The sequence below is a fragment of the Scatophagus argus genome, chromosome 17 (genome assembly GCF_020382885.2).
Source record: "Scatophagus argus isolate fScaArg1 chromosome 17, fScaArg1.pri, whole genome shotgun sequence".
Lineage (NCBI taxonomy): Eukaryota > Metazoa > Chordata > Actinopteri > Scatophagidae > Scatophagus > Scatophagus argus.
In genome coordinates this window covers 22,000,333-22,027,686 of record NC_058509.1, presented here as the reverse complement: position 1 = coordinate 22,027,686, position 27,354 = coordinate 22,000,333, and the positions used below count along the sequence as shown (strand labels likewise).

The 27,354-nt window shown below is 43.1% G+C and overlaps 1 protein-coding gene across 1 annotated transcript in view; it reads left to right on the top strand.

Moving 5' to 3' along the window:
* The first annotated feature begins 2,961 nt into the window (after positions 1-2,961).
* The window catches only part of gabbr1b (gamma-aminobutyric acid (GABA) B receptor, 1b), a 167,347-nt gene continuing 142,954 nt past the window's right edge, over positions 2,962-27,354 (top strand). The window contains exons 1-2 of the mRNA XM_046416938.1: positions 2,962-3,509; positions 23,242-23,376. Of these exons, the coding sequence (XP_046272894.1) occupies positions 3,255-3,509; positions 23,242-23,376 (390 nt within the window). The 5' untranslated portion in view covers positions 2,962-3,254. The remainder of the gene's footprint in view (positions 3,510-23,241; positions 23,377-27,354) is intronic.

Sequence of the window (27,354 nt, the reverse complement as noted above, 5' to 3'; positions counted from 1 at the left end):
AACTTTACCTAAGTTGGTATTCTCCTCGCCCAGTAGCGGTTTCTGATATGGCCGAATTGGGCAGCCGCCCAGGGCGGCACTTTGCTGGGGGCGGCATGTGAGGACCTCCGCCCCGCCCACCAAAAAAAAAGAAAAAAAAAAAGATAAAAAATACTTAAATAATTAATTAATAATTGGCGCCCCCTGGCGTTGTAATTACCCCCCCCCCCCCAAGAGCGCCGCTGCAGTTACTGCAACTCTGCAAGAGGGGGGTGGAGGTGAGGTCACTCACCTAGGATTCAATTCAATTCAGTTTATTTATATAGCGCCAATTCACAACAAAAGTTATCTCATGACACTTGCCAATTTGATCAGGTCTAGACCAAACTCTTTAATTAAATTGTAAATAGATTAAATTGTAAATAGGTCAAACCACTGAAATAAGGAGGAGTGGGAACGGGGATCCTCTTAATTGTTCCACAGTTATGGAATCAAAAAGCACTCAAAGTAAATTTCATTCATAACACTAGATAGTTTCCTACTGTAGGCCTATTTCAAATTCCATAGACTCTTATTTTTCGTCTGTGGGTTGTGCGAAGGCCAATAATACAGCTTTACTATTCAAAAATGAGACCATCTGTACACCACCAATGTGTTGGTTTAGTCTTGACCCCTCAGAGCGCATTGGCATTAGCGTAACCTGTTGATTCCCGAGGCGACTCTGGTTCAGGTAATAAACATAATGGATAGAAAAAGGCCAAAGCTATCGGGTGCTTATTTCAGAAAGAAAAGGAAAGAAGAAGAGGAGAAACGGTCCAAAGACAAAGGTATGTAGCTAATGTTCCCTCTGTAGCGTACGACTGTAATTACGTTATGAAAAGGGGCTAACGTTAATCGTTTAGCGGTCATTAGCTTGTTTGCTGTTTTGTGTGCTGGTTATAGTTAACCTGAACATTATCTGAGTTAACATACATACATACCAATAATTGTGTCTACACTTAAGCCATCAGCACCTTTGCTGTCATTGCTTTGTGACCACTTGGTTATCGCTGCGTACTGTATTTGGCCATCGGGATTTTCCGTGCAGTAAGCTAGCCTTGAAAACATGGACGTTGCCCACATTTCCGCCATTATTTTCTATCTCAGTTTAACGTTAATAGAATTTGGGCAATGAAGCATTTCTCCCCGTTGGTTAATCTGGAGGTTAATAGCATGTAATAGGCGTAATGACATTAAGTGATAGCTAATGTATTTAAGTGTGCCGTTCATGCATGTTTACATTGATGCACTTTTCCTGCCCAGGATGAGTCTCCAGCAACAGAGGCCTCATCTGTAGCAGAGGATCAGGAGATCCCATCCACCTCTACGGCAGCTATGGTTTCTATGGCATCTCCTGCCATGTCTCAGAAACGCCATGAAGAGTTTGCTGCTGCTTCTTCTCAGCAGGAGCCTATAGGTGGGCGGTATTTTGCTGTCATTTGTGTGTGTGTGTGTGTGTGTGTGAAGATAGAAGTAGCAGTGTGTTTTATCTGTGATCTTTACCTGCCTGTACACATTTTTTCCTGTTCTGATTAATCCAGTTTTGCTATTTCTTAAAACCATGTTTTGTTCCACTGATGTGTGCTTTGAATAATGTACCAAATCAAATGTGCTGTTCTACAGAAATGCCTGAACCCCCACAAAGTTCAACTGCCACAGGGGAAGAGCCTCTTTTAACAGACCCTGCAGACAGCATAAGGACCGAGTTGGTACGCAGAGGGCCAAGTTGTGGCATCAGATTTCTTTTTTCCTAATGGGAGATGTTGTCACCAGAAGGGTCAGGTTTTAGTTCTGTGTGTGTGAAGGATTTGTGTATTTTGACTTGTATTTTTATTGTTGTTATTTATATTCAGTTATCCTTATTTCTTTGTCGTGCTTTTCTATGCTTGTGATATGAAATGTGTATTTTCTTTCAATTCAATTCAATTCAATTCAGCTTTATTTATAAAGCACTTTAAAAACAATATATATCTTGCATATGTTTATGGTTGTGCACTTTAAATTGGTTGTGTAATGTTTAGTTTGTTTTATTGTATTTCTATCTTAATAAAGTTTATACATATACTTTTCACCCGATGTTCTCTTTGGGTTGGTGGGGGCGTGAGCCAGTGCGGGGGGAGGGGGGCTGTTCGCCCAGAGCGCCATTCAGGCTAGGACCGCCACTGTCCTGGCCAGAAGACGGTATCGTAGCTGATTGTCTAAATTACTACAACGAGGAGGTGTTCTGTGTGTTTCTACATCGTTTTGTTTTTGAGTTATTGACCCCAGAAATTGGAATCCGTCGATCTATTTCTAACTATCAAAATCATCATCATCACCATCATCCATCTCTCTCTCTCTCTCTCCCTCTCTCTCTCTCTCTCTGCAGTCAGCCATAAAAAGGCACACACCTGCAAGCTCGATGTCGGTGGCGTCGTTTTACTCGTTTTTTGACCAGAAGAGCTAAACGCATTCCAGCAACGCTTTAACGCTTTTTCACAATTTTTTGGAAAGACCTTATTTCCAGATTGACCGCTCCCCCATTTGCCTGCACTGGATTATTGCGGTGTTTCCATTCAGTATGTTAGAAAATGTGCGTTGTATGTGGGCGGATGGAGGAGGGAGGACAGATGACGAGAGGATCCGGACAGAATAGAGCTTCTATAAACTCATTGAGGATATTTGTTAATATTTCATAACACGGAACAGGGATACGCTGTATGCAATCTATTACTTTATGTATTTGTTAGTTTAATTATTGGTTGTATGTCACAAATCGTCCGCGACTTGAGTTTCAGGTCTTTGGACAGCGGAAAGGGTTCAAAACAGACTATAATTACGAATCTGATTAATATTCAAGTAAACAGCCACTCCAGCCTGCTCATATGTAAACGAACTCACCGTTCATCACATAACTAACTCTGCTTTTCATTGATTTTATTAAATTGATTTTACCCACACTGATGAAGCATTTATTTAGTTCTTCTCCAAACGTGGTGGAGTAGATTATAATAATTTTCAAAGAGTTTATTTAGTTGAAGAGCGTTTTATTGTTAATTGCTTAACTGTTGTTATTTTGCAACAAAAAAGCAGCCTAATTAAATGTGTGTCATAATGTAAATTAATTTTAGAAATGCGCTCTCGTCTGTACTGAAATTCAACTCCTGATGCACGCACTTTCCTAGACTCAGAGTTCAACAGTACAAGACGTTTAAACTGACCTCATCGCTCCACTGAGCCTCCGGCATCCACAAGCTATGGCTTGCCAATGCCTCCTCCCGAAGTCCGTCCTTTACAATTCTTTTGCCTTAACTCTCACTATCCTCCTCTCCTGCTCCTGCCTGGCTCTAGGCAAGAAGAAGCTCTACATCGGAGCTCTCTTCCCTATGAGTGGAGGCTGGCCCGGTGGACAGGCCTGCCTCCCTGCGGCTCAGATGGCTCTGGACCTGGTAAATAGTAGGACCGACATACTGCCGGACCACGAGCTGGAGCTGATACACTACGACAGTATGGTGAGTAACTAACAAATTATGACAATTTTATTTCATTCTCAGTATAGATTCAATTACATTTTTCATCCCATGGTGGCATGTGGTGCATAAAAAGGATAAAACACTATTTTCCTCTGAAATATGTAACATTAATGCACTCAGTAGCATCAACATTTGTGTTTAGTGGTAACCCATGTAGTGGGTAATCCATTGCATGGATAAACAATGCAAGGTTGGGATTGTACAAAGTTACACATTTTTTCAAAGAAGGCATCTTTTGTGAAAGAGTGGTATATTGAAACTGATGCCTTTATTAATGTTTAATACTAAAGATTTTTACTAAAGGACTTATAGATTTTTAATATTTTAGTGATGGCATCCAATGGATTTTTCACAACCGTAACTGATCTATATGAAATTTGAGATATATATTAAAACAATAATTTTCAAAACGATTAGTTACAACACATAACACAGAAAAAAAAAAATAGAAAACCATTTCTGAAAATGTAAGGCTGTCATTTCACATGTGAAAGTTACAATAATTGGTAGTCATCTGTGTATTGTATATTTTAAAAATTCAGCAGTGAGGTCATTAAGTGGGTCACATCCCCAGAAAAATGCTCTACCTACTGTATAATTACCTAACAACTTATCTGTGTGTGTTTCTATCGAAATGCAGCTATACAGTGTTACAGGCTGATCCCTCTTCCCCTTAGGGGTGGCAGCTGTGTAGGCAGTTGTTGCAAGAGGGAGTCTCTTAAGTAGCATAGCGAGCAAACTACATGCGCGCCACAACTGTTGCTAGCTGAAAGTAGTCACTGTTGTGCACTATGAGAACTTGCTGGTTTTGTTTAATGTAAAGTTGTATTAAGCAGCTCTTTTGCCAGTAAAGGACAATAAAAGGCCCAACATCAAAGTTTTGAAGTTGTTGCCCTTATCTTGCTTTCCTTGCTTTTCTTGCCTTGTTTTGTCTGGACTAGCTAGTCACCAGCAATGAGCCAATTTTAACCAGAGGTGTCCCTACTACAGTATGGAGCCATTAATCTAGTAAAGGTAACAACGGGCTATATGTTATGTATGTTAGAACTACACCACACTAATAGCTCCCTGTCTATTCACCCTGTAAGCTTGTCTAAATCTGCTGGTTGTCACTTGAAAAATATTAACATTGAAATATACCAGGAAAGGATGTGGTCAACAGTAGTTTTATATAATTTCAGTGAAAAATCAAGATGTGAACATTATTATGTGTTTTACAAAGTCAAGTGACACTGGGTTGCCTCATTTATGTCTGTGTAGCAAGACCATACTGCCAAAGTTAATACAATATAAAATATACCTGTGAAATGACACTTGATAGACATTGCTGTCGCATGACAATTAACAGCTGAAATGTTCTGTTACGTTTTGATAACCATGTTAGAACCAATCCTGTCCAACCCTTCAAAATATCCTATGCTATAACTTGGTTCTATTAAATATAATTTGGGGTAAACATTAAATGCTAGCTGGATCATGTTCTCTGACAATATTTTTTCGGATCTAGGAAGTGTAATGTCCTACACAGAACAGACCAGGGTTTCTCTATCATTATGAAATTATATTCATGCCACAATTCTGAGCACACGGGGAAATTTTGAGCGCGAAAACTTAAAATTGAGCTCACAAAAATCGATTCTGTGCTCAAGAAATATCTTCCTCGGCGCTCAGGCAGACTTCTGCACGCTCATAATGCTACTTTCCCTTAGTCTGCCTCAGCCACGCTCGCTCAAGTTTGCACGTTATAAATGTGCCACAAAGGTCAACCAATCAGAGCACTGGGATGGCGAAAACTTGTGATTGACTGCTTCTGCTCCAATCACATTGCAGCATCCATGTGGGAAGTTTTACCATAGAGTTTTACTAGACCGCAAGGTGAACCACGAAAAGTCTTAGAAATCGATTTCCACTCGGCAGTATGGGGGCTACACAATCTTTAGTACATTAAGAATAACAAGTCTTGGTGTCTCTGATAGAGATGGTACTGCGAGAGAGAGAGAGAGAGAGAGAGAGAGAGAGAGAGAGAGGATGGAAAAAATGGATCGTACCGAGACAAGCTGGACTCTGTTCCAAAGGCTCGGTTCTTCGAAAAAAATAGTAAAATTGGTGAAATGGATCCACATGAGCACGTTTACTGGAAAATAGATATAAATGTCACAACTGTTTGAAGCTGAGCTTGTCCTCTTGTCAATGGCGTTAGTTATTACACCGGTGAAGAATTTAGGAATTACCTCATTTGCAGTGTTATTTATCTGTTTGCATGCAGTCTTCTGCTGTTGGCACCCTATCTGCGCTGTTACTGGCACTTTAACAGTCACTGCACTGCACAAGAATGTTTGTAATAAACTGAAAAGACTAAAACAAGAAGTGTTCAGACATTATTGCTTGAGTAAATGGCACATGGTCTCACAGAGGACTTCCATGCCTATTTTTTAATATTAAGTTAAAGTAGTTGGAATATAGTTTCATATATTCCCACTGAACTACAATATTTATTATCACCATCAGGCATAGTTTTATTAACTTTCTTTGTAAAGTGCAGGCCCGGTGTTTGTCATCATATGAGGAAGTAGCAGTAGAGGAGATTTTCCTGTGCCTGACATGTTAAGGATAAATGGAAATAAGCAGAGGAAGATTAACAGCCATTCATTTAATTTTCAGAAAACCACAAAAATACATGAATAAGATACAGCGCACATTCTTTTTTTCTTTTTTTTTTTTCAATTCACTCACTGTTTCTCAGTCACTATCTGGTATCACAGGGCCTTGTTGTTTAATGACAGTACTGGGAGATGTATTACGTAAAGCACTGCACACAGTCACAATCTTATCAATGAAGGAAAATTTCTCACCCTCAAGTGGAACCAGTAGGCTCACTGGTATGGTGCACTGAAGTATGTTATACTTGTTGCCTACCAAACCTATAACCCTTTCCACATGGACCCTTAGGTGAGCTGCTGCGTCTCCTCCACAGATTTTGAGTCCATTTGAGCACGTCCTCTTGTGAAGCTTGGGCTTTTCACCTTGGCACACATTAGTCCAACTTCATCCCCAATATTAAATCCACGGTCTGCCAAAACCAAATCTCCCGGATGCCACAGTGCTCGGCCAGATACTTCAAGAGTCTTTGTTGTCATTATGCAAGCATAACGAAATTTTGTGCAGATTCTCGGCTTAAAAGCACACTTATAAATAGCAGCAGAAAATTAAAAAGAAAAAATATAAAAATATAAAATACAAAATGAGGTAGATAAAGTGCACTTAGTGCCAGTCTATAGTATGCTGTGTGTGTGTGTATGCGGCTAGACGGGGGAGGGTGTATGTGTGAGGTCCTGTAGGGGGGTGGGGCGTGAGTGTGTCACTGTAGGGGGGTTATTGCTTTTACAGCTCTGGGAAAGAAGCTGTCCCTGAGTCTGTTCATGGTGGTTTTAATGTTCCTGTACCGCCTTTCTGATGGAAGTGGTACAAACAGTTGTTGCCCGGGTGGGTGGGATCTGTGGCAATGCGTCTTGACTTCTTCTGGACTCGGGCAGTGTAAACTGAGTCCAGATCTGGTAGACTGCAGCCCACAACTAATTTCGTTCCACTCATGTTCAACTAATTTCGTTCCACTCATGTTCTACGTGTGTGAAATGACAATAAAGCTCCTTGAATCCTTGAACAATCCCCTGTGCTTGTCCTCACCACCCAGCCTAAGTCCTTCCTGTGCTGTGCTGTGCAACTGCCATACCACACAGTCACACTAAGACACAGGATGCTTTCAATTGTGGCTCTGTAAAAGTTCACAAGTAGCTGAGTAGACAGTCCAGTCCATTTCAACTTCCTGAGAAAGAAAAGTCATTGTTGGGCCTTTTTCACCAGGTGTGAGGCGTTCACTGACCAGGAGAGGTCAGAGGATGCTTAAGGATGCCAGGAACTTAATGCTGTCCACCCGCTCAACCGCCTCCCCAAATATACAGACGGGAGCGTGATCGGTCTTCCTGGACCTCCTGTAGTCCACTATGACCTCCTTGGTCTTGCTGATGTTCAGGATGAGGTTGTTCCTGGAACACCACTGTGTCAAGTTCTCTGTAGTGGGTCTCATCATTGTTAGATATGAGACCCACCACAGTGGTGTCGTCCGCGAACTTAATGACCCTGTTTGTGGGGTGGATAGCAGAGCAGTCGTGTGTGTAGAGTGTGAATAAGGCAGGGCTGAGTACACAACCCTGTGACGTGCCAGTGTTGAGGATCAGTGGGGCAGATGTAGACTCCCCTATCCTCACCACCTGGGGCCTGTTGGTGAGGAAGTCCCTGATCCACGAGCAGAGTGAATCTGACAAACCCAGGTTGTGAAGCTTCAGGGCCAGCATATCCGGGGGGACGGTGTTGAAAGCCGAGCTGAAGTCCACAAATAGCATCCTAACATAGGTGTTAGGATGCTGCAGGTGAGTCAGGGCCGTGTGAAGTGCTAGCGAAACGGCATCCTCCGTAGAACGGTTCTCCCTGTAGGCAAACTGCAGACTGTAGAGGCCAACGGGGATGGCATCCTTGATGTATCTCAGGAGGATCCTCTCGAAGCACTTCATAATAACCGGGGTCAGAGTGACAGGTCGGTAGTCGTTGAGGCAGGTTATGGTTGATTTCTTGGGAACAGGCACAATGATGGAGGACTTCAGGCACACAGGGACCGTGGACAGCTGCATGGACAGGTTGAAAATGTCCAGAAAGACTTCTGCCAGTTGGTCAGCGCATGACTTCAGTGTGCATCCTGACACCTTATCTGGACCTGCAGCCTTGTTGACATTGATCCTCCTCAAAGCGGAGGTCACTTGGTGCAGCTGCAGGACGAGAGTCTGCTGCTGCACCAAGTGACAAGTGAGCTGCTGCTGATCCCGACTAAAGGCCAATTATCCTTTTGTCAGCTGTTTTAGAAGCCTGGTAGCAGGTTTGATGAATCATATAACAAACAATCCAAGATGGCGCTGCAGGAACAGCAGCTGTGGTTGTTGTGGCAGCTCTGCCCCCTTTTGACTTTTTTTTGTTTTTTCTACTGTTTTTTGGCATGTTTTACCTGTTTTGTTTAATGTGGTTGATTCCTGTCGCAAATGTGCACACAGGGACACCACTTTTATTAGTTTTGTTTTTTGCTTTTTGATGTTTTTGACCTTTTTGGCATTCCACTGGGGGATCCCTTCAGCTTCAGCCATGGCTCTATTGTTTACACTAGGGATCAGCTGTTAGTTCTATGTGGCCCTGTTCTTCTCTACACGGAGAAACCAAAGATTCCTGCGGAAATACGGAGGAGAAGGAGAGGCTGCAGAGCAGGACGAAAGATCCAGGAGAGGAAACGGAGGTACAGACCATATCTATGCTCCATTATTATGGGAATTGTCCATTCCCTCTCCAATAAGACCGACAAACTTATGCTGATCCGGCTGCAGAGGGTGTACAGGGAGTGCAGCCTTATGTGTTTCACTGAGACCTGGCTGAATGGACTGATACCGGACTCTGTGGTTTCCCTGGATGGTTTAAACTTGTGCGTGCTGACCGGAGAGTGGCGGACTGTGGTAAAGCTTTTACTTTGTAATTTCCCAGTTCAGAATCAGAATCAGAATCAGAATTCCTTTATTTATCCCTGAAGGGAAATTCTTATTCTTACAGACATTGCACTTGCAGTATTCCCGACCAAGAAAGGTGAAAAGTGAAAAGTATAAAAATAGGATAAACAAAACAGGATAAATGTAAATCGAAAATCTAAAAGTACAGGTATTTACAATGTGTTCAAATTAAAAAAAATAATAATTAAATAATACAGGTATGTACATGTGTAAAAAACAATATATACGTTGTATATATAAAGTGAGTGTGTCCGTCACAGTGCTGAGTTTAGCAGTTTGATGGCGACAGGCAGGAATGATTTCCTGTGTCGCTCTGTGGTGCATCGCAGGAGTAAGAATCTTTTGCTGAACGAGCTCCTGTAGCTGATCAGCATATTGTGGAGAGGGTGAGAGGGAAAGTCCAGTATCGTCCTTATTTTGAACAACATTCTCCTCTCAGACACCACTGTCAGAGAGCAGACACCACTGTCAGAGAGTTATGGGACTAAAAAAGGATTATCTTATCTTATCGTAAGCGGAAGGGCGGGGGCTGGCGGTGTCTATTAATGAGAAATGGTGCAACCCGGGGCACGTTTCTGTTAAGGAACAAGTCTGCACTAAAGACATTGAGTTACTTGCTTTTGGCATACGGCCTTATTACATCCCAAGGGAGTTTTCGCACATTATTGTGTTTAATGTGTACATCCCTCCCTCGGCTGATGCGGCAGCTGCCTGTGAGTTGCTCCACAGTGCAGTGACCAGGATGCACACAGCACCCACAGTCCCTCCTGCTTATCAGTGGAGACTTCAGTCGAGCCTTTCTATCTTCCACTCTCCCCACATTCACACAGTATGTGAAGTGCCACACCAGGGACAACAAGACGCTGGACCTTTTGTATGTCAAAGACACATACACCTCCGCCCCCTCCCCCCGCTTGGACGCTCTGATCACTCATTCATCTGCTCCCCGGATACACACCAAAGGTGAGAAGAGAGCCTGCACAGAAAAAAGTCTGTGAAAGTGTGGACTGATGAAGCTAGTGAGAGACTGTTTCCAAACTACAGACTGGGAGACCATTGATGACATCAATGGCCTGACCGACTGCATCACAGACCACATTAACTTCTGTGTGGAGAACACTTTGCCAACCTGGAAGGTACAGTGTTCTCCAACAACAAGCCCTGGGTGACCCGTGAGCTAAAAGCCCTGCTGAACCAGAAGAAGAGGGCTTTCTTTTCTGGGGACAAAGTGAAGCGGAAGAGAGTTCAGTGTGAAATCAAGTGCGCAATCAGGCGGGCCAAGAACAGCTACAGGAAGAAACTGGAGGAGCGGCTGGAGCAGAACAACACACAAGATGTGCGAAGGGGCCTGAAGCCTATCTCAGAGGGACAGCTGAAGGCAACCAGCACTGGGCAAGTGAATTAAACCTGTTTTTCAACAGATTTAATTCCAACCCCACCCCCTCTACCACCCTTCCTCTCCACTCTTCACACATCTACCACCATCACCGTCTTCACCTTTACCTCCCATCACCTTCCTGTCTTCACACCACTTCCCACCAGCCCCCTCCACCACTATCAGCCCCCCCATCCCTACTGTCCAACCCTTTTTTTTTCAAGTTGTGTTAGACATGATTTAGGGTTAGAGCTGATTACACTTTCAAGAGCATGAAATGAGAAGAAATAATAATATATATTTGTCATCCTCTGGGTTTCTGTCATTTGGTTTTTAGTCCATGTGTCGTGTTTCATGTGTGTCTTGTGTTTCCATGTGTTATGTCATGTCCTGTTTTATTTTGAAAGCGTCACTTCCCCTGTGTGTCCCTGTTTCATGTAGCCTTGCTTTTGTTTAACCTGATTGCTTTCTCCTTCCTTGATGTGTTTCACCTGTGTCTTGTTATCTCGTCTGTTTAGTCCGCGTCTTCCCTGTCACTGGTGTCCGTGCATTGTATTGTCTCCATGTTTGCTATGCCATGAAATTTTTGTCTTGTCTTGTCTTGTCTCGCCTCGCCTCTCCATGCCACGCCACAGCATTTTGTTAATTTTTTGATCCAAGAGTCACAGTAAGATTGTGCTAATTTTGAGTTTCTTTTGTTAAAATAAAAGAATGCTATTTTGGACCGCCATCTGCCTGCCCATTTTTTGACTCTGCATCAGGGTTCAGCTCTTTCTGCGTCAGCAACGCCGTAACTTTTGTGACAAAATTATTGATAAAAAACATGTTTATTCCAGTATCATTCAGTCTGTCCAGTTTTTGCTCCTCCATCTCATTGTGTCACTCACCTACAATTTGTCAAATATATGTTAAAGCTTTACTAATAGCTTTGAACTCTTACTTGTATTTTTTAGATTTATTCTTGTTGTTTATCTTATTTTTACTTTACTTTCATTTTCTTTCTTAGTTGGGAAAACTGCAAGTGCAATGTCTGTACAAAAAAGAATTTCCGCTTGGGGATAAATAAAGGAATTCTGATTCTGATTCACAGAACATAATTTTTATTATATTATTTATCTGTTTAAGCTTGAAAGTACTGTGTTTCTATTTCTAAACATTTGTGACAGAGATATATTTAGAGTCACTGTATGCAGTGTTATCAGAGATGTTTCATCTATCTCTCACTGCTAGATTATAATTTGAGTTGATTCTCATTCTGCCTCTCCTACCTGGACTCTTTACACACTGCATACCAACACACATGCGTGCGCGCACACACACACACACACACACACGTCTTGTTTCCATGACTAGTATTTAATGATTGACATTGTGAGGATTTTTTGTCCCCATGAGTAAGGTGGGTACTCACAATATGATGTAAACAGATTTTTGTCCCCACAACTATAGGAATACACGTCCACACACACGGCAACAGTAACCAAGACAACTGCAGTTCAGTGTTCAGTTCATGTTGGCAAATAAACTGTAGCAGTAAATTAAATCAGTTTTTTAAATCATCAATTTTAAATCATCAAAAAAACCATGACCCCTGACAGACCTGTACCAAGCATCTAGGAATTCAGTGAGCCTTTAAATGTAGTATTTTAATGCAGTATTTTCTTATTACATATTTAAAACTATTTTTCCCCACAAAAGAAATTCAAATGGTGTGGTTCACTCTTTCATTTGATTTTCTCTTAATAATTATAATTTATTTTACACAGAATACAGACTGGTCAAACAGTCAAACCTCAAAGGCTTTATTTCAAGGAATTACTTTTTGAATTATTTTTTTCTTGGCTTCATGTCTCTTGCTCCCTTATGAAATTAGTTCGGCAAACAAATCCAAAAATCCATTGACATATGGAATAGAAGGCTTGGACACTAAACACAATGTTACTAAGATGATCTGATCACAGAGGAAAGACACAGCACTGTTTAAATAAAATGAGGAGACAAAAGTGAAATGAATCAGGACGGGGCTGACAACCAAAACTGGTAGGAAAACACACAAAGGTAAGACGCAGAAGGTTCTGGAATAAGAAAAAAAGTTAGTAACAAAATACAACAGTTAACACAGAATATGAAAACATAAACTTGACAGGATTTGTGATTTTCAAGGGTTAACATAATTTAAAGTGAAAAAATGAGTATGTTTCAGATACTTAAAAATGGATTGAACCATTTCATGTTTATTTATTTAAGCAGTGTCTTACTTTTAGACTTTTAAATGCATATGTAAATTTTGCATGTCCACAACACAACAGGCAAGAGGCCTATCTGCTTGAAGATGTGTCTTAAACTGGTGACATGCTTGTCTTGATAACATTTAAACGAGGAGACTCATCATGGCTGTGACTAGAAAAGGAACTAGTTTTAAAACAGTAAATAGCCATGTTTAATTTTCCTTGTTATTACTGTTTAAAGTGTTTTTCTATTACACAGTCTAGCAGACAAAATGGCATGGCTGTTGGAAATGATGTCATGGTTTCAGTTCAATTAGTTTCATGTTTTATTTTGTAGTTTTTTTCTCCTGTGTCTTGTGCAGCTTTACGCTTCCTGTGTTATTTTGATATCATTTTGTTTGTTTACCTTTGTTTGCTTCTGTTCTTTTTCTGTGTAAGTTAATAAAAGTTTCTTTTGTCCACCTATCTCTTGTGTCAGTGTCCGCACTGTGGGTCCTCCACTTAATGACCTTGTAACAGTAAAAAAAAAGGTAGTCCAAACAAAGAATAATAAAAAATGGCAAGCAAAAGCTTCAAACCATGACAGCTGAGGTGAAGAGGGCCGGTTAAAGAGCCTGTTTCCTGTAGCCCTTCATCTAACATTTGCTGTCGTGTGCTTTTTCTGTTGTACTTCTCCCCCCTGCAGTATTGGAGAATAGATGTTTGCCATATTTGGTGTTAAACACACTTAATTTCCAATAAAGTCTTTTATCATGAAGCAATAAAATCGGAAACTTTTGGGTTGTCAACAGCAGCAGTGTTACACAACTTTTACAGCTGAAAGAGAACCTGATGGTCAGAAAAATTAAAAAGGTTTGCAACACAGGAAGAAAACCTAAAGCAGTATTTTTGATGCAGTAGCTGTGGGGATTGTGGATCTGAGGATTATGTTTTCAGGTTGTCTGTTTATCCCATTCTTGTGAGCTTGATACACTGAGGGAATTTCATTAGGGAATTTGGCATTAACATCAACTTGGACTCAAAGGTGATCTGATTAGATTTTGCTGGTCCAAACAACTTAAGTTACCCGTATGCAGCCTGGCAAATGACTGCTCCTGGTTCACAGTTGGTGGCCGAGTCAACTCCTATTCCCAGTACCCCGTCGGTGCTTGGCCTCCTTGTAGGTGACCTGGCCAACTCTTCCCAGTCAACTAGCCTGACGTCGATGCTTGTTTCTAGGTTTCTGTTGCCATAGCCAAAGTCAAGCCAGACCTCCTTGAATCCATTTTATTCATCAGCCATACCTCTAGCCATCTGTCTCCTGCAGTCCAGAAGTCTTCAGTTTATGTGCTGTAGTCTCCCATTTCCCAGGCTTCACTGGCTGACCTGCCAACAGCCGTGTTGCCAGTGTTCAATTCTACTGTCTTGTCACTGGCCTCCAGCTCTGATTTCCAGCTCCTTCAGATTCATTATCAGTCTGCTGGTCAGTTCCATCATTGCACTGGTCTCCAGATTGATCCCACCTCCTAACTGACCTCCAGAGGGGTTTCTAGTTGCCCCTGCTCACTAGTTGTCAGGCAGTCTGCCCAAAGTTTGACTTTTGTTTTATGTATTACCTGTGCTTCCAGTGATTTTCCTGCATCTACATATTTCAGTGTGGCAGTGCTACTTTATTGCTTTCCTTGTTTTCCTTTAGATTATTCTTTGTTTGGACTTTTATTCCCAAATATCCAGCCATTTCAACTTCTTTGTATTGCCCTGCCTGCTTCAGTTCACTTTAAATAAGTTCATTAAAGTTTACTTTTGTTCATTTTACCTCCCTGTGTGTCCCAGGTCTGCATTTTGGGTCGTCTATTTTGAGGCTCTATGACTATATTTGTTCTGACATATGGCACTGAAGTAGAACATTTAATAGTCCAAAATTGTCTTCTCTCTGACCATTGTTTAATAACATTTGAGTTTGTATTATTTGACTTCATACCACCAAGAAAAAACTCCTACGTTAGATACCTGTCTGATACTGCTGTAACTAAATTTAAAGAAATAGTTCTATTGTCATTTATGTCAGTATCATGTCCTGATACTAGTGAACATTACAACAATCCCTCTCAAATTGACCATTTTGTGGACAGTGCCGGGCGGCACGGTGGTGCAGTGGTTAGCACTGTCGCCCCATAGCAAAAGGGTTCCAGGTTCGAATCCCGGTCTGGGCCCTTCTATGTGGAGTGTGCATGTTCTCCCTGTGCCTGCGTGGGTTTTCTCCGGGTACTCTGTCTTCCTCCCACAATACCAAAAACATGCACGTTAGGTTAATTGGCTACTCTTCATTGCCCCTAGGTGTGAGTGTGAGAGTGCATGAGTGGCTGTCTGTCTTTATGTGTGAGCCCTGCGATTGACTGGCGACCAGTCCAGGGTGTACCCTGCCTCTCACCCGTAGTCAGCTGGGATAGGCTAAAGCCCCCTTGCTACCCTGACGGATAAATGGTATAGAAAATGGATGGATGGACAGTGCTGCAAGCTCATTAAGGACAACTATAGACTCTGTTGCCCCGCTAAAGAAGAAACGCATAAAGCAAAAGAGACTTGCACCCTGGTATAATACAGAGGTTCGCAAATTAAAGCAAAATGCACAAATACTTAAAAGGAAATGGCATTCCTCCAAACTTATTGAATCTTTCTCATTCTGGCAAGACAGTCTTAGATTATATAGGAAGGCCCTATGGACTGCCAGAGCAGCCTATTACTCGAAATGAATTGAGGATAACAAGCATAATCCCAGGTTTCTCTTCAACACTGTAGCCTGGGTGACAGAGAGCCATAGTGCTATCGAACCTTGTATCCCTGTGACCCTCAGCAGCAATGACTTCATAGCCTTTTTTAATGACAAAATCTTAAACATTGGACACATTATATACATATATATATATATATAATATTAATATATATATATATTCATCCAAGCCAACAACATGCCTCTTAGTCCCCATCCCTACTAAGCTTCTCAAAGAAGTTTTACCCTGACTTAGCACCTGTCTATTAGATATGATCAATCTGTCCCTATTAACAGGCTATGTACCCCAGTCCTTTAAAGTAGCCATAGTCAAACCTCTCCTTAAAAAACACACACTTGACCCAGAGGTTTTAAGCAACTATAGACCGTTTCCAAGATCCTTGAAAGAACAGACGCCAATCAGCTATGTGACTTTCTTCAAAAGAATAACTTATTTGAGAATTTTCAATTTGGCTTTAGAGCTCATCATAGCACAGAAATGGCATTGGTCAAAGTCACAAATGACCTTCTTGCATCAGACAAGGGACTTATCTCTGTCCTTGTACTGCTAAACCTTAGTGCTGCTTTTGACACCACTGACCATTCCATCTTATTGCACAGATTGGAACACCTAATTGGCATCAAAGGAACTGCATTAAGCTGGTTTCGGTTTTATTTATCAGATCGATCTCAGTTTGTTAGAGATACATCGTCCACACTCACAATAGTTAGTCAGTTCCCCAAGGTTCTGTCCTCGGGCCAATATTATTCACCCCTTATATGCCCCATCGGTGATATTATTAAGAAACACTCCATGCATTTTCATTGTTATGCAGATGACACACAATTGTACTTGTCAATGAAACCAGAAGAAACAAATCAGCTAGTCAAACTTCAGGCATGTCTTAAAGACATAAAAACCTGGATGATTTGCAATTTCCTACTTCTGAATTCAGACAAAACCGAAGGTATTGTTCTGGGCCCTGAACACCTTAGAAACAAATTATCCAGTGATTTAGCAATACTAGATGGCTTAGCCGTGGCCTCAAGCTCCACTGTAAGGAATTTAGGAGTTATCTTTGACCAGGACATGTCCTTTAACCCACACATATCGAACACTTCAAAAACTGCATTCTTTCACCTCTGCAATATTGCAAAAATTAAGCACATTCTGAGTCAGAAAGATGCAGAAAAATTAGTCCATGCATGCATTACCTCCAGGTTGGATTATTTTAACTCCCTTCTATCAGCTTGCCCCAATAAATCTAGAAAAGCTCTCCAGCTAATCCAGAACGGTGCAGCAAGATTACTCCCAAGAACCTGTAAAATTCAGGAAAGATTTTAAAATTCTCCTCCTCACATATAAAGCCCTGAACGGTCAGGCACCATACAGATCAGATCAGATCAGAATTCCTTTATTTATCCCTGGAGGGAAATTCTTGTTTTTACAGACATTGCACATGCAGTATTCCCGACCAAGAAAGGAGAAAAGTCCAGAGTATAAAAAATAGGATAAACTTAATAAAGATAGGATAAACAAAACTAAAATCTCAAAGTACAGGTATTTACAAAAACTGTATTCAAATTTTTAAGAAAATTTAAAACACAGGCATGTACATGTGTAAAAAGCCAATATGTACATTGTATATATAAAGTGAGTGTGTCCGTCACAGTGCTGAGTTTAACAGTTTGATGGCGACAGGCAGGAATGATTTCCTGTGTCGCTCTGTGGTGCATCGTGTCAGTATGAGTCTGTTGCTGAACGAGCTCCTGTAGCCGATCAGCACATTGTGGAGAGGGTGAGAGGGAAAGTCCAGTATAGTTCTAATTTTGGACAACATCCTCCTCTCAGACACCACTGTCAGAGAGTCCAGTTCCTCTCCCACAACATGGCTGGCCTTCTTGATGATTCTATTGAGTCTGTTGGTGTCCCTCACCCTCAGGCAGCTGCCCCAGCAGGCAACGGCATATGTGATGGCACTGGACACCACCGACTCGTAGAACATCCTCAGCATCGTCCTGCAGATGTTGAAGAACCTTTAGCCGCCTCAGAAAGTAGAGGCGGCTCTGGCCCTCTGTAGACTATGTCCACGTTCTTGCACCAGTCCAGTTTGTGGTCTAAGTACACCCCCAGGTATTTGTACTCCTCCACCACCTCCACAGTGTCCCCTTTGATGTTGATAGGGGTCACTGGAGCCTTAGTCCTCCTCAGGTCCACCACCAGTTCCTTGGTCTTTGTCACATTGAGCTGTAGGTGGTTTTTCCCGCTCCATGTGACAAAGTTGTCCACTACCGTCCTGTACTCTCTCTCATCCCCCCCAGTAATACACCCAACCACTGCAGAGTCATCAGAAAATTTCTGAAGATGGCAGGACTCTGTGCAGTGCGTAAAGTCTGTGGTGTAGATCGTGAAGAGGAAGGGAGAGAGGACAGTCCCCTGTGGAGCCCCAGTGTTGCTGATCACTTCATCTGACAGGCAGCACTTCAGGCGTACGTACTGCGGTCTGCCCGTCAGATAGTCTGCGATCCAGGACACCAGTGGGGCATCCGCCTGCATCGCTGTCAGCTTCTCAGCCAGCAGAGCCGGCCTGATGGTGTCAAACGCACTCGAGAAATCGAAGAACGTGATTCTCACAGTGCTTGCCGGCTTGTCCAGGTGAGTGTAGACTCTGTTCAGCAGGTAGATGATGGCATCGTCCACGCCAAGACGGGGCTGGTAGGCGAACTGAAGGGGATCCTGAAGTGGTTGGACCATGGGCCTAAGCTGCTCCAGGACGAGTCTTCATGATGTGTGACGTCAGGGCCACAGGCCTGTAGTCCTTGAGGTCGCTGGGACGCGGCGTCTTCGGGACAGGAACGAGGCATGACGTCTTCCACACCACGGGGACCCTCTGAAGACTCAGACTCAGGTTGAAGACATGATGGAGTACTCCGCATAGCTGGGGGGCACAGGCTTTCAGGACCCTGGGGCTCACACCATCTGGGCCTGCAGCTTTGCCTGCACGGAGTCTCTGCAGCTGTCTTCTCACCTGGTCAGCTGTGAAGGTCATCGTTGGGGTGATGGGTGGGGGAGGAGTGCATGTGGTACCCAGGTGAGAGTGGTCCACCCAGGCTTCTGGGGACGAGGTGTGAGCGAGACCATCCAGATGGAATGTGGGGGGAGGGAGAGAGGCTGGAGTGGCTGGTTGCTGCAACCGTACTGCTGAGGAGTCGTTTGAAGCGTGAATTGGGGTCCCAGTGTCGAATCTGTTAAAGAACTGATTCAGCTCATTCGCCCGTTCCACACTGCCATCAACTCCTCCGCTGTTTGGCCCGTAACCTGTGATGGTCCTCATGCCACTCCACACCTCTCTCGTGTTGTTCTGCTGGAGTTTCCACTCCAGCTTCCTGCGGTACCTCTCCTTTGCCTCCCTGATCTTTATTCTCAGGGTGCGCTGAATAGCTCTCACCTCCTCCCTATTGCCTGCTCTGAAAGCCCTCTTCTTGTCATTGAGGATGGCTTTGATGTCCTTGGTTACCCACGGCTTGTTGTTGGGGTAACACTTTACAGTTTTGGTTGGGACAATGGTGTCCACACAGAAGTTTATGTAGGCAGTGATGCACTCAGTGAGCCCATCAATGTCCTGTCCGTGGGGCTCACAGAGTGCCTGCCAGTCTGTCACCTCAAAACAGCCCTGGAGTGTCTCATTGGCCTCGTCTGTCCATCTCCTCACAGTCCTTGAAGTTGTGGGCAGATGCTTTACGAGAGGCACATAGCAGGGGGAGAGGTGGATCAGGTTGTGATCTGACCTGCCTAGTGGGGGGAGGGGGGAAGAGCTGTAACAATCCTTTGCATTAGCATACAGCAGATCTATTGTTCTTCCCTCTCTGGTAGGACAGTTCACAACCTGAGTGAAAGTGGGGAGTGTTTTGTCCAGGTTAGTATAGTTGAAATCACCCGAGATTGCAATGAATGCACTCGGGTGCTGGGTCTGTATCCGGGCTATTGCAGAGTGAATAGTGTCACATGTCCTGCTGGGGTTTGCAGAGGGGGGAACATAAACAGTCACCATGACAACATGTGAAAACTCCCTGGGCAGGTAATATGGACGTAGTCCAACGGCACACAGTTCCACATCCGGGCTGCAGATGCGCTCCTTCACCGTGATGTGAGCTGGATTACACCACCGGTTGTTAACGAGCACGGCAAGCGCCCCCCCCCCCCTTTGTGCTTACCGCTGGTAGCGCAGTCTCTGTCCGCACGGACCGTATGGAAGCCCGTTACCGTCACATTGTCGTCGGGTATGTCCTGGTGCAGCCATGTCTCCGTAAAGCACATCAAACTGCACTCCCGGTATTCCCTCTGACTCTGATACTATCTTAAAGAGTTGATAGTTCCTGATTATCCCACCAGAGCTTTGCGTTCCCAAAATGCAGGGCTACTTGTGGTTCCTAGAGTCCTCAAAAGTAGATTGGGAACCCTTTAGTTAATTAATCTCCTCTATTATGGAACCATCTTCCGGTTTCGGTCTGGGCTGGCCTAGGCCAGCCACTATGCTGCTATGGGCTTAGACTGCCGGGTGTCCTACCATCACGCACTGAGCTCTTTCTTCCTCTCCCTCTCCTTCTGCACACATTTATGTCCCATTAATGCATATCACTAACCCAACTTCTTCCCTGGAGTCCTTGTGCGTTCTTGTCTCGCAAGTTCCCATGGTTCATGGTCAGACCTCCTGCTGTGGTCCTGCTCGAAACTTACTGCGATTGCTACTGTTTAGTCATTATCTATTTTAATTCTATTACCACTCTGCTGCAGCTGCTACCATTATTATTGTTACTAATATTGCTATCATAATCACTATAGTACCTCTGTATACTTCATCGTCATTATCATTAACTACAGTTCCAGTACTTCTGGTTTTATTACTGCAGCTATGCATCTCTGCTTGTGTGCTCTTTCTCTCATGCCCCACCCACCTTGTCCATCTTGAGTCGGGGTCTGCTCCAAGGTTTCTGCCTTCTAAAAGGCAGTTTTTTTCCACACCACTGTCGCCAAGCGCTTGCTCACAATGAAAGAGTATGGTCTAGACCTGCTCTAATTGGAAAGTGTCATGAGATAACTTTTGTTGTGAACTGGCGCTATATAAATAAGCTGAATTGAATTGAAGACTATAATTGTTTTAGCAAATCAGACATCCCTGCTGCCTGCCCAAAAAATGATTAAACATTACTTTACGTTTACCTTAAATTTCAGCTAAACTGTGTGCTGTGCAAGATACCAGTAATACCAGCTTAGGTTTGTAGCCTTCCAATGTAAATGTTCAAAATATCTGCTTTTATCACCACAACCATGGCTGAAAACTATCCCAGCATAATATCATAATAACAGCTTTAACTGCCAGAGGCATGACTGGAAATTGTCCTGATATTCGCTTATAAAGCAAGAGGGTTGAGTAGTTGGAAACATCTCATTATCCCCACCTACTAACCCCAGATTTGTTAGCTAAGTCTCACTATGCTACAAGTTAGGGTAATTATATTTATATGCTTTACATATTATGGCAACTGAAGCATACAGAAAAAACACTAATGTTAACATAAACAAAAGCATAGCATGCCCTTGCAAAGGAGAGAGTAACAAAGGAATTCCAGTCCATGGAAAAGGCTACAGAAGAGATGGGGAAAAGTAGGGAGGCTCCCTGCAGCTTTGCAAGGAAACAGAAATTAAAGAGGCCAGTGTTGAGCTAGGAACAGCTAGATGAAGTAGAACACTGAATCTCTCATTTAGAGTATGAGCACTACCAACTTTGCTAAACATTCCATAAAAGTGCTAACTACATCATCCATCCATCCATCTATCCATTTTCTATACCGCTTATCCGTCAGGGTTGCGGGGAAGCTGGAGCCTATCCCAGCTGACTACGGGCGAAAGGCGGGGTACACCCTGGACTGGTCGCCAGTCAATTGCAGGGCCAACACACAAAGACAGACAACCACACACTTTCACACTCACACCTAGGGGCAATGTAGAGTAGCCGATTAACCTAATGCATGTGCATGTTTTTGGTATTGTGGGAGGAAGCCGGAGTACCCGGAGAAAACCCACGCAGGCACAGGGAGAACATACAAACTCCACATAGAAGGGCCAAGACCATGATTCGAACCTGGAACCCTTTTGCTATGAGGCGCCAGCGCTAACCACTGCACCACCGTGCCGCCCCAACTACATCAAGCCATTGAAGAGATTCTAGATCATATGTGTCAAACTCATGGCCCGCGGGCCACATCCGGCCCGGCGTATAATTATATCCGCCCCTTGAGCTCATTTCATATAGATCTATTATTATTGTTACCAATGGCCCACCAATATGAAGCGCTGATAACACACAAACTATAGATCCCATAATGCAGCGCAATTGCCGCCTTGCCTTACTATTGGCTACCTGGGAACATTCCCGCATCAATCAAGAGGCTGTTGATTTTGTTGGCCTTTTTTTTTAAATTTATTTTTTATTTATTTATTTTGTTGGTCACGACATGCTTATCTGTGCCGCGCCGGGCTCGAAAGGGTGATGTAACAGAGTGGGAAAATCGCAATGCATTGTGGGCTTTTCGGACAACTGTTGTTTTGTTTCAACAAGTTAAAACGTGATACGAACGTGCTGTGTCGTTAACTGCCACAATCGTTCACATGATCGCTTCGGTAAAACAAACGATCGGGTCAGTTTTTTTCTCATTTCCTACGTGCACGCAAACCCAAGGACCTCGGATCTGTGAGCTAACGAGAAGACGCTGAATGGCCTGGGTAACAGCCGTGAGACGACCAAACATCACTTTCAGCACAATCACCCGGCACATGTTGGTGTGTTCACGGCATTTTCAGACTGGTGTTGGTGGTGTTTTTCTGAAAATAAAATGAATGGCTGGCTATCTTCCTCTGCTTATTTCTGTTTATCCTTAACATGTCATTGATATGTCAGGCGCAGGAAAATCTCCTCGCCTGCTACTTGCTCATATGGTGACAAACGCCGGGCCTGCACTTTACAAAGAAAGTTAATAAAACTATGCCTGATGGTGGTAATAAATATTGTAGTTCACTAGCAATATATAAAACTATATTCCAACTACTGTAATTGAGCCATAAGAAGACTTCTGTGAGATCATGCCATTTACTCAAGCAATAATGTCTTGTCTTTTCAGTTTATTACAAACATTCTCGTGAGAAAAGCCCTTTTTTTCAAGGTTTTGCAGCATGTCTGTATTTCTAACTTGTTTTGACAGGAGATTTTACATACATATATATGTATATATATATATATTTATTAATTTATTTTGGAATGATATTCCCGTCTGTTTTTATTTTGTATGTTTAAAAATGTGTTCAAAGTGTTCACTTTAGATTGGCCTGCGATCTAAAGTGTGCTTTGAAGACAACACCAGCATAATATGCATCACTCACTGCTTAGAGCAAAACAAAAGAACTTCTTAATAGAATCAACTCCATGAATGCAGTGTTACAATACATGATGTAGGCTGACAGTTTAGTCTGATTATCAGCCTTATGGCCAGTTGGAATAAGAACTCTTAAACATACAGCTTTGGGAAGACAGCTTTATAATGTATTATCATTGTGAAACCTGAAGTAGCTCTGCATATTCCATCAGAGTTCTGGTTATTTACATAATGTTGACAAATGATAAGATGCATTACCTATGTAAGGATGCTAGGTACAGTGTTTCTTATACTGGCTGTCCTGCTGTCTGTGTATGTATGTCCACAGTGTGATCCAGGGGAGGCCACCAAGCTGCTGTATGATCTTCTGTACACAGAGCCCATTAAAATTGTGCTGATGCCAGGCTGCAGCTCTGTGTCCACACTTGTGGCCGAGGCTGCTCGCATGTGGAACCTCATAGTGGTAAGAACCATTTTTGTTTGTGAATCTTCAATACAGTGGTATTGTGCTTTACCATGCTTATAAATCACTGAATCAAAATGTTTCCTCGGCTTGGTAGATCTTTATATCAAAAAAAATGTATCTGCTTTTAAGTTATGTACAGCACTGTGCAAAAGTTTTAGTGTTAACAGTTCATTTTCATCAGTTAAAACACAGTGAATGAACAGAAGATAAATCTAAAATCAAATCAAATATTTGATGTGACCGCCCTTCTTCTACACTTGCAGACAAATTTTGAAGGACCTAACCACAGATCTTCTATGGATGCAGACTTTCTCAAATCCTTCTGTCCCTTTGTGTAATCCCAGACAGACTGGATGATGTTGAGATCAGGACTCTGTGGGGGCCACACCATCACTTCCATTAATTCTTGTTTTTCTTTAAAGGAAGATAGCTCCTAATGACATTGGCTGTATGCCTTCTCCAGACAGTAGATGGGTGTACCTGGGCCCCACTGGTTTCTGCTTGTTCTGAGCTGATTGCACTGTTGGACATCTTCCGATTTCAAAGGGAAATAAGCTTGATGTGCTTTTCATCTGCTGCACTAAATTTCCTTGGCTGACCACTGTGTCTACGATCCTCAGCATTGTCCGTTTCTTTGTGCTTCTTCAAAAGAACTTGAACATCTTGAAACCCCAGTCTGCTTTGAAATCTTTGTTTGGGAGAGACCTTTATGATGCAGTACAGCTACCTTGTGTCTTGTTGCTGTGCTCAGTCTTGTCATGGTGTATTACCTGTTACATGAAACTGTCTTCCACAACCTCACCTTGGTAGCGGAATTTGGCTGTTCCTCACTCAGTTTTAAGCCTCCTACACAGCTGTTTCTGTTTCAGTTAATGGCTGTGTTTCAACCTACATGTGAAATTGATGATCATAAGCACCTTGTTTGGTATAATTGGTTGATCATACACCTGACTATGATCCTACAAAATCCCTGACTTTGTGCAAGTGTACCTATAACAATTGATGGTGGTTTGAAGGCAAGAGTAGTAACACCAAAAATTAATTTGATTTAGATTTTTCTTTTGTTCGCTCACATTGCATTTTGTAAATTGTTTTAAAAAATAAGCAATTATTATTTATATTTTTGACAGCATTCTTAGTTTACTGCATTTTTTTCACACCTGCCTAAAACCTTTGCACAGTACTGTATTTCTGTCTGTATTCTAGACAGAAAATAACACAACAGAAGTTGATGTGGGTAGTAAGCATGAATAGTGATAGTCAGCATGACACAGCAAAGAAGATCTCCATATATACAAAAATCTGGTCCAGAAGAAAAAGAAAGGCTAAATTTTCAGGCATCCTCATTCCCCACTTTCCAACATGGCATTTATCATCACTCACCTCTCTGGGCATACCGAGGCATGGGCCACTGCCAAGTGGACTCAAGACTCCTGTGTTCCACTCCTTACCCCTGTTTTCTGAAACTCTGAACAAGATTTTTGGCATCACTCCAAGTCAAGAGGCTGCGTTCTCTTGTGGGTCTGTATCAAGGCAGGTGGAGAGTGATCGATTATGCCATTGAGTCCCAGATGTTGGCGGCCAACAGTGCCTGGAACATCACCTTGTGGGCCAAAACCTTCCTCCATTGGTGGATCCCATCAAGGGCCAGCTGGAGCCTCCCCTCGATTCTGGACTCTGTGGTGGCATTGGCCATCCCTATTGACACTTGCTTCATAGAAAAAGAGAGGGAGAGCAAGAAGGAGAGATTGAGGACTACAGTCTTGGGTGGGGGCAGGCACTTTGAATATCAGGATGAGAGCCATTCTCTCCCAGTGTTTTCCTGAGGACAACAGTCTCCACCCCTGTTTTCCTCTCCAGGAAACTTTCCCCCACTGAGTGGACCTATGTTGTGGGTATATGGGAGTTGCTGGCAGTCATGGTGGCCTTGGTGGAATGGTGTTGGTTGGAGGGGCCGGAGCAGCCCCTCTAGTGTTGACAAACCACAAGCATCTTGAGCACATCTGGAGCACCAGTCCAGGCAAAGTGAATTTTTCTTTAATTCCTTCAATTTCATTCTGTCTTATCACCCTGGTTCTAAGAAGACTGAGTCTGATGACCTCTCTAGATTGCTGGCCTCTGGTTCTGTTCCTAAATTTCTCTCCTGCATCCTACTGTGCTCTTCTGTGATGGGGGCAGTTATGTGAGGAATACAGAGGAGGATGAAGGCAGCTGCTGCTAATTTCCCTGTCCCCCAAAACATTATCTACTGGGCCATTAACCATTGGACCAACAACTGAAGTTCGAAGGACCCTGTTTGTAATTAAACAGTGTTTCTGGCAGCCGTCCATGGAGAAGCAGGTGAGAGAGTAAGTTGCGGTGTGTCCGGTATGTCCCCACAGCAAGGTCGTTTGACGTCCTCCCCCAGATGTGTTCCACCTCTTGTCTGTTCCCCACTGGCCCTGGCCCGCAATCTCCCTAGAAATTGTCACTGGGCTGCCTGTTTCAGATGGTAGTACCACAGTACTCACTGTTGTTTACAGATTTGCTGGTTCAATTCATTCCCTCAGCCCACACCTTCACCTGGAGGTGTTACATAGTCTGGAATGGGACCTGTCACTACTTCAGAGCACAGATCAATGCAAGAAGGGGGTGGAGTGTTGATGGACTATTGCCTGGGACAAAGGGTGTGGCTCTCCACTCGGGACCTGCCCCTGCAGGATTGTGGGTCCTTTTTCTATTTCTAATTTATCCTAATCCTAATCCTAACTTTGACATGGCCCATCTCAAACCAACCAAGGAGAGTTCTGGACCTGAGGAGAGGTCTTGCGTCTCCATGAGTAATATTCTGAGCCCCAAACTTATTGAAAACTCCCAGTGCCATCATCCTGACATGCCTGGGACATCAGGTGGATATGGATATATGTTGCAGTTCACTGAATATCAGCTGGCTGCACTCAAAGCCCCAAAACACTGGCTGGGCTGTTGCTCCCAAAGGGTAAATCGTCATCAGACAGTGGGTTCTATGGGTTCTGAATTTGTCTGCTCTCTTGGTTTGTACATTGGATTGGTTTTTGGATTTTTGCTCCCTCCCTACTTGTATAGTTGTCAAACTGCCTACCAGTTTATGACCCTGGATCTTTTGAATATATTTATTTAAAGTATACAACTGTATGACCATGAGCAAGTGTTGTAGTAGTGTTGTGACAGATGCCTTTTAGAATTTCTAATTAAATCCAAGACCAACTTGCCCCTCTGGACCTCCCTTTTGACTTAAACTCTGGTGACCCTTGGCATTAAGATAGAGATTTTGAGAATAGGAAAGAAATGAGTCGACCAGGATGAAGGCATCCCAATCACTTGGGGAGAAGTTGCCCAGGCCTCCTCCAGGTGGTCACTCTGCAACCCAACCCAAAGAAAACTGAATGGACTGCTGACTAGCTTAACAGCTCCACCTGCAGCTGGAACCTCTTACCAGCAGCCTCTGTGTTCATGCTCTGGATGTGTTGGGTGCTTCACCAGAGTCCACCTCTGGGTCCTCCACATGTCAGGTAACCACTCAGAGCGCATTAATTTCCACACTATCGACTCACCGCAGTTGCCTCTGATTGTTATTTATCTTTGGCTCGTGAAGCATAACCTGCACATAGACTGGTCTACAGGACTTAATCTGTGGTGGAGTAGTTTCTACCACTCATCTGCCTCCTGTTGGCTTACCTCATTGTTCCTCCAAGTCTTCTGCTTTCTCCTCAGAGTTCTCTAACCTTTCTGATTTTCCATCTGTCCCTGCCATTGTAGATGATTTACCATCAACCATGATGAGGTTGATGGTACCAGCTTGATGCAGGAGGATGTGTCTTCCTGGTCTCAATGAATCTCATTTTGAGATTGATACCTGAATTGGCACAAAACATACCACTGCATTTTAATATATTTTAAGCAACAGCCTGCTAACACAAGACATCACTGAAGTCTCATAAGTATGTATCAGCCAAC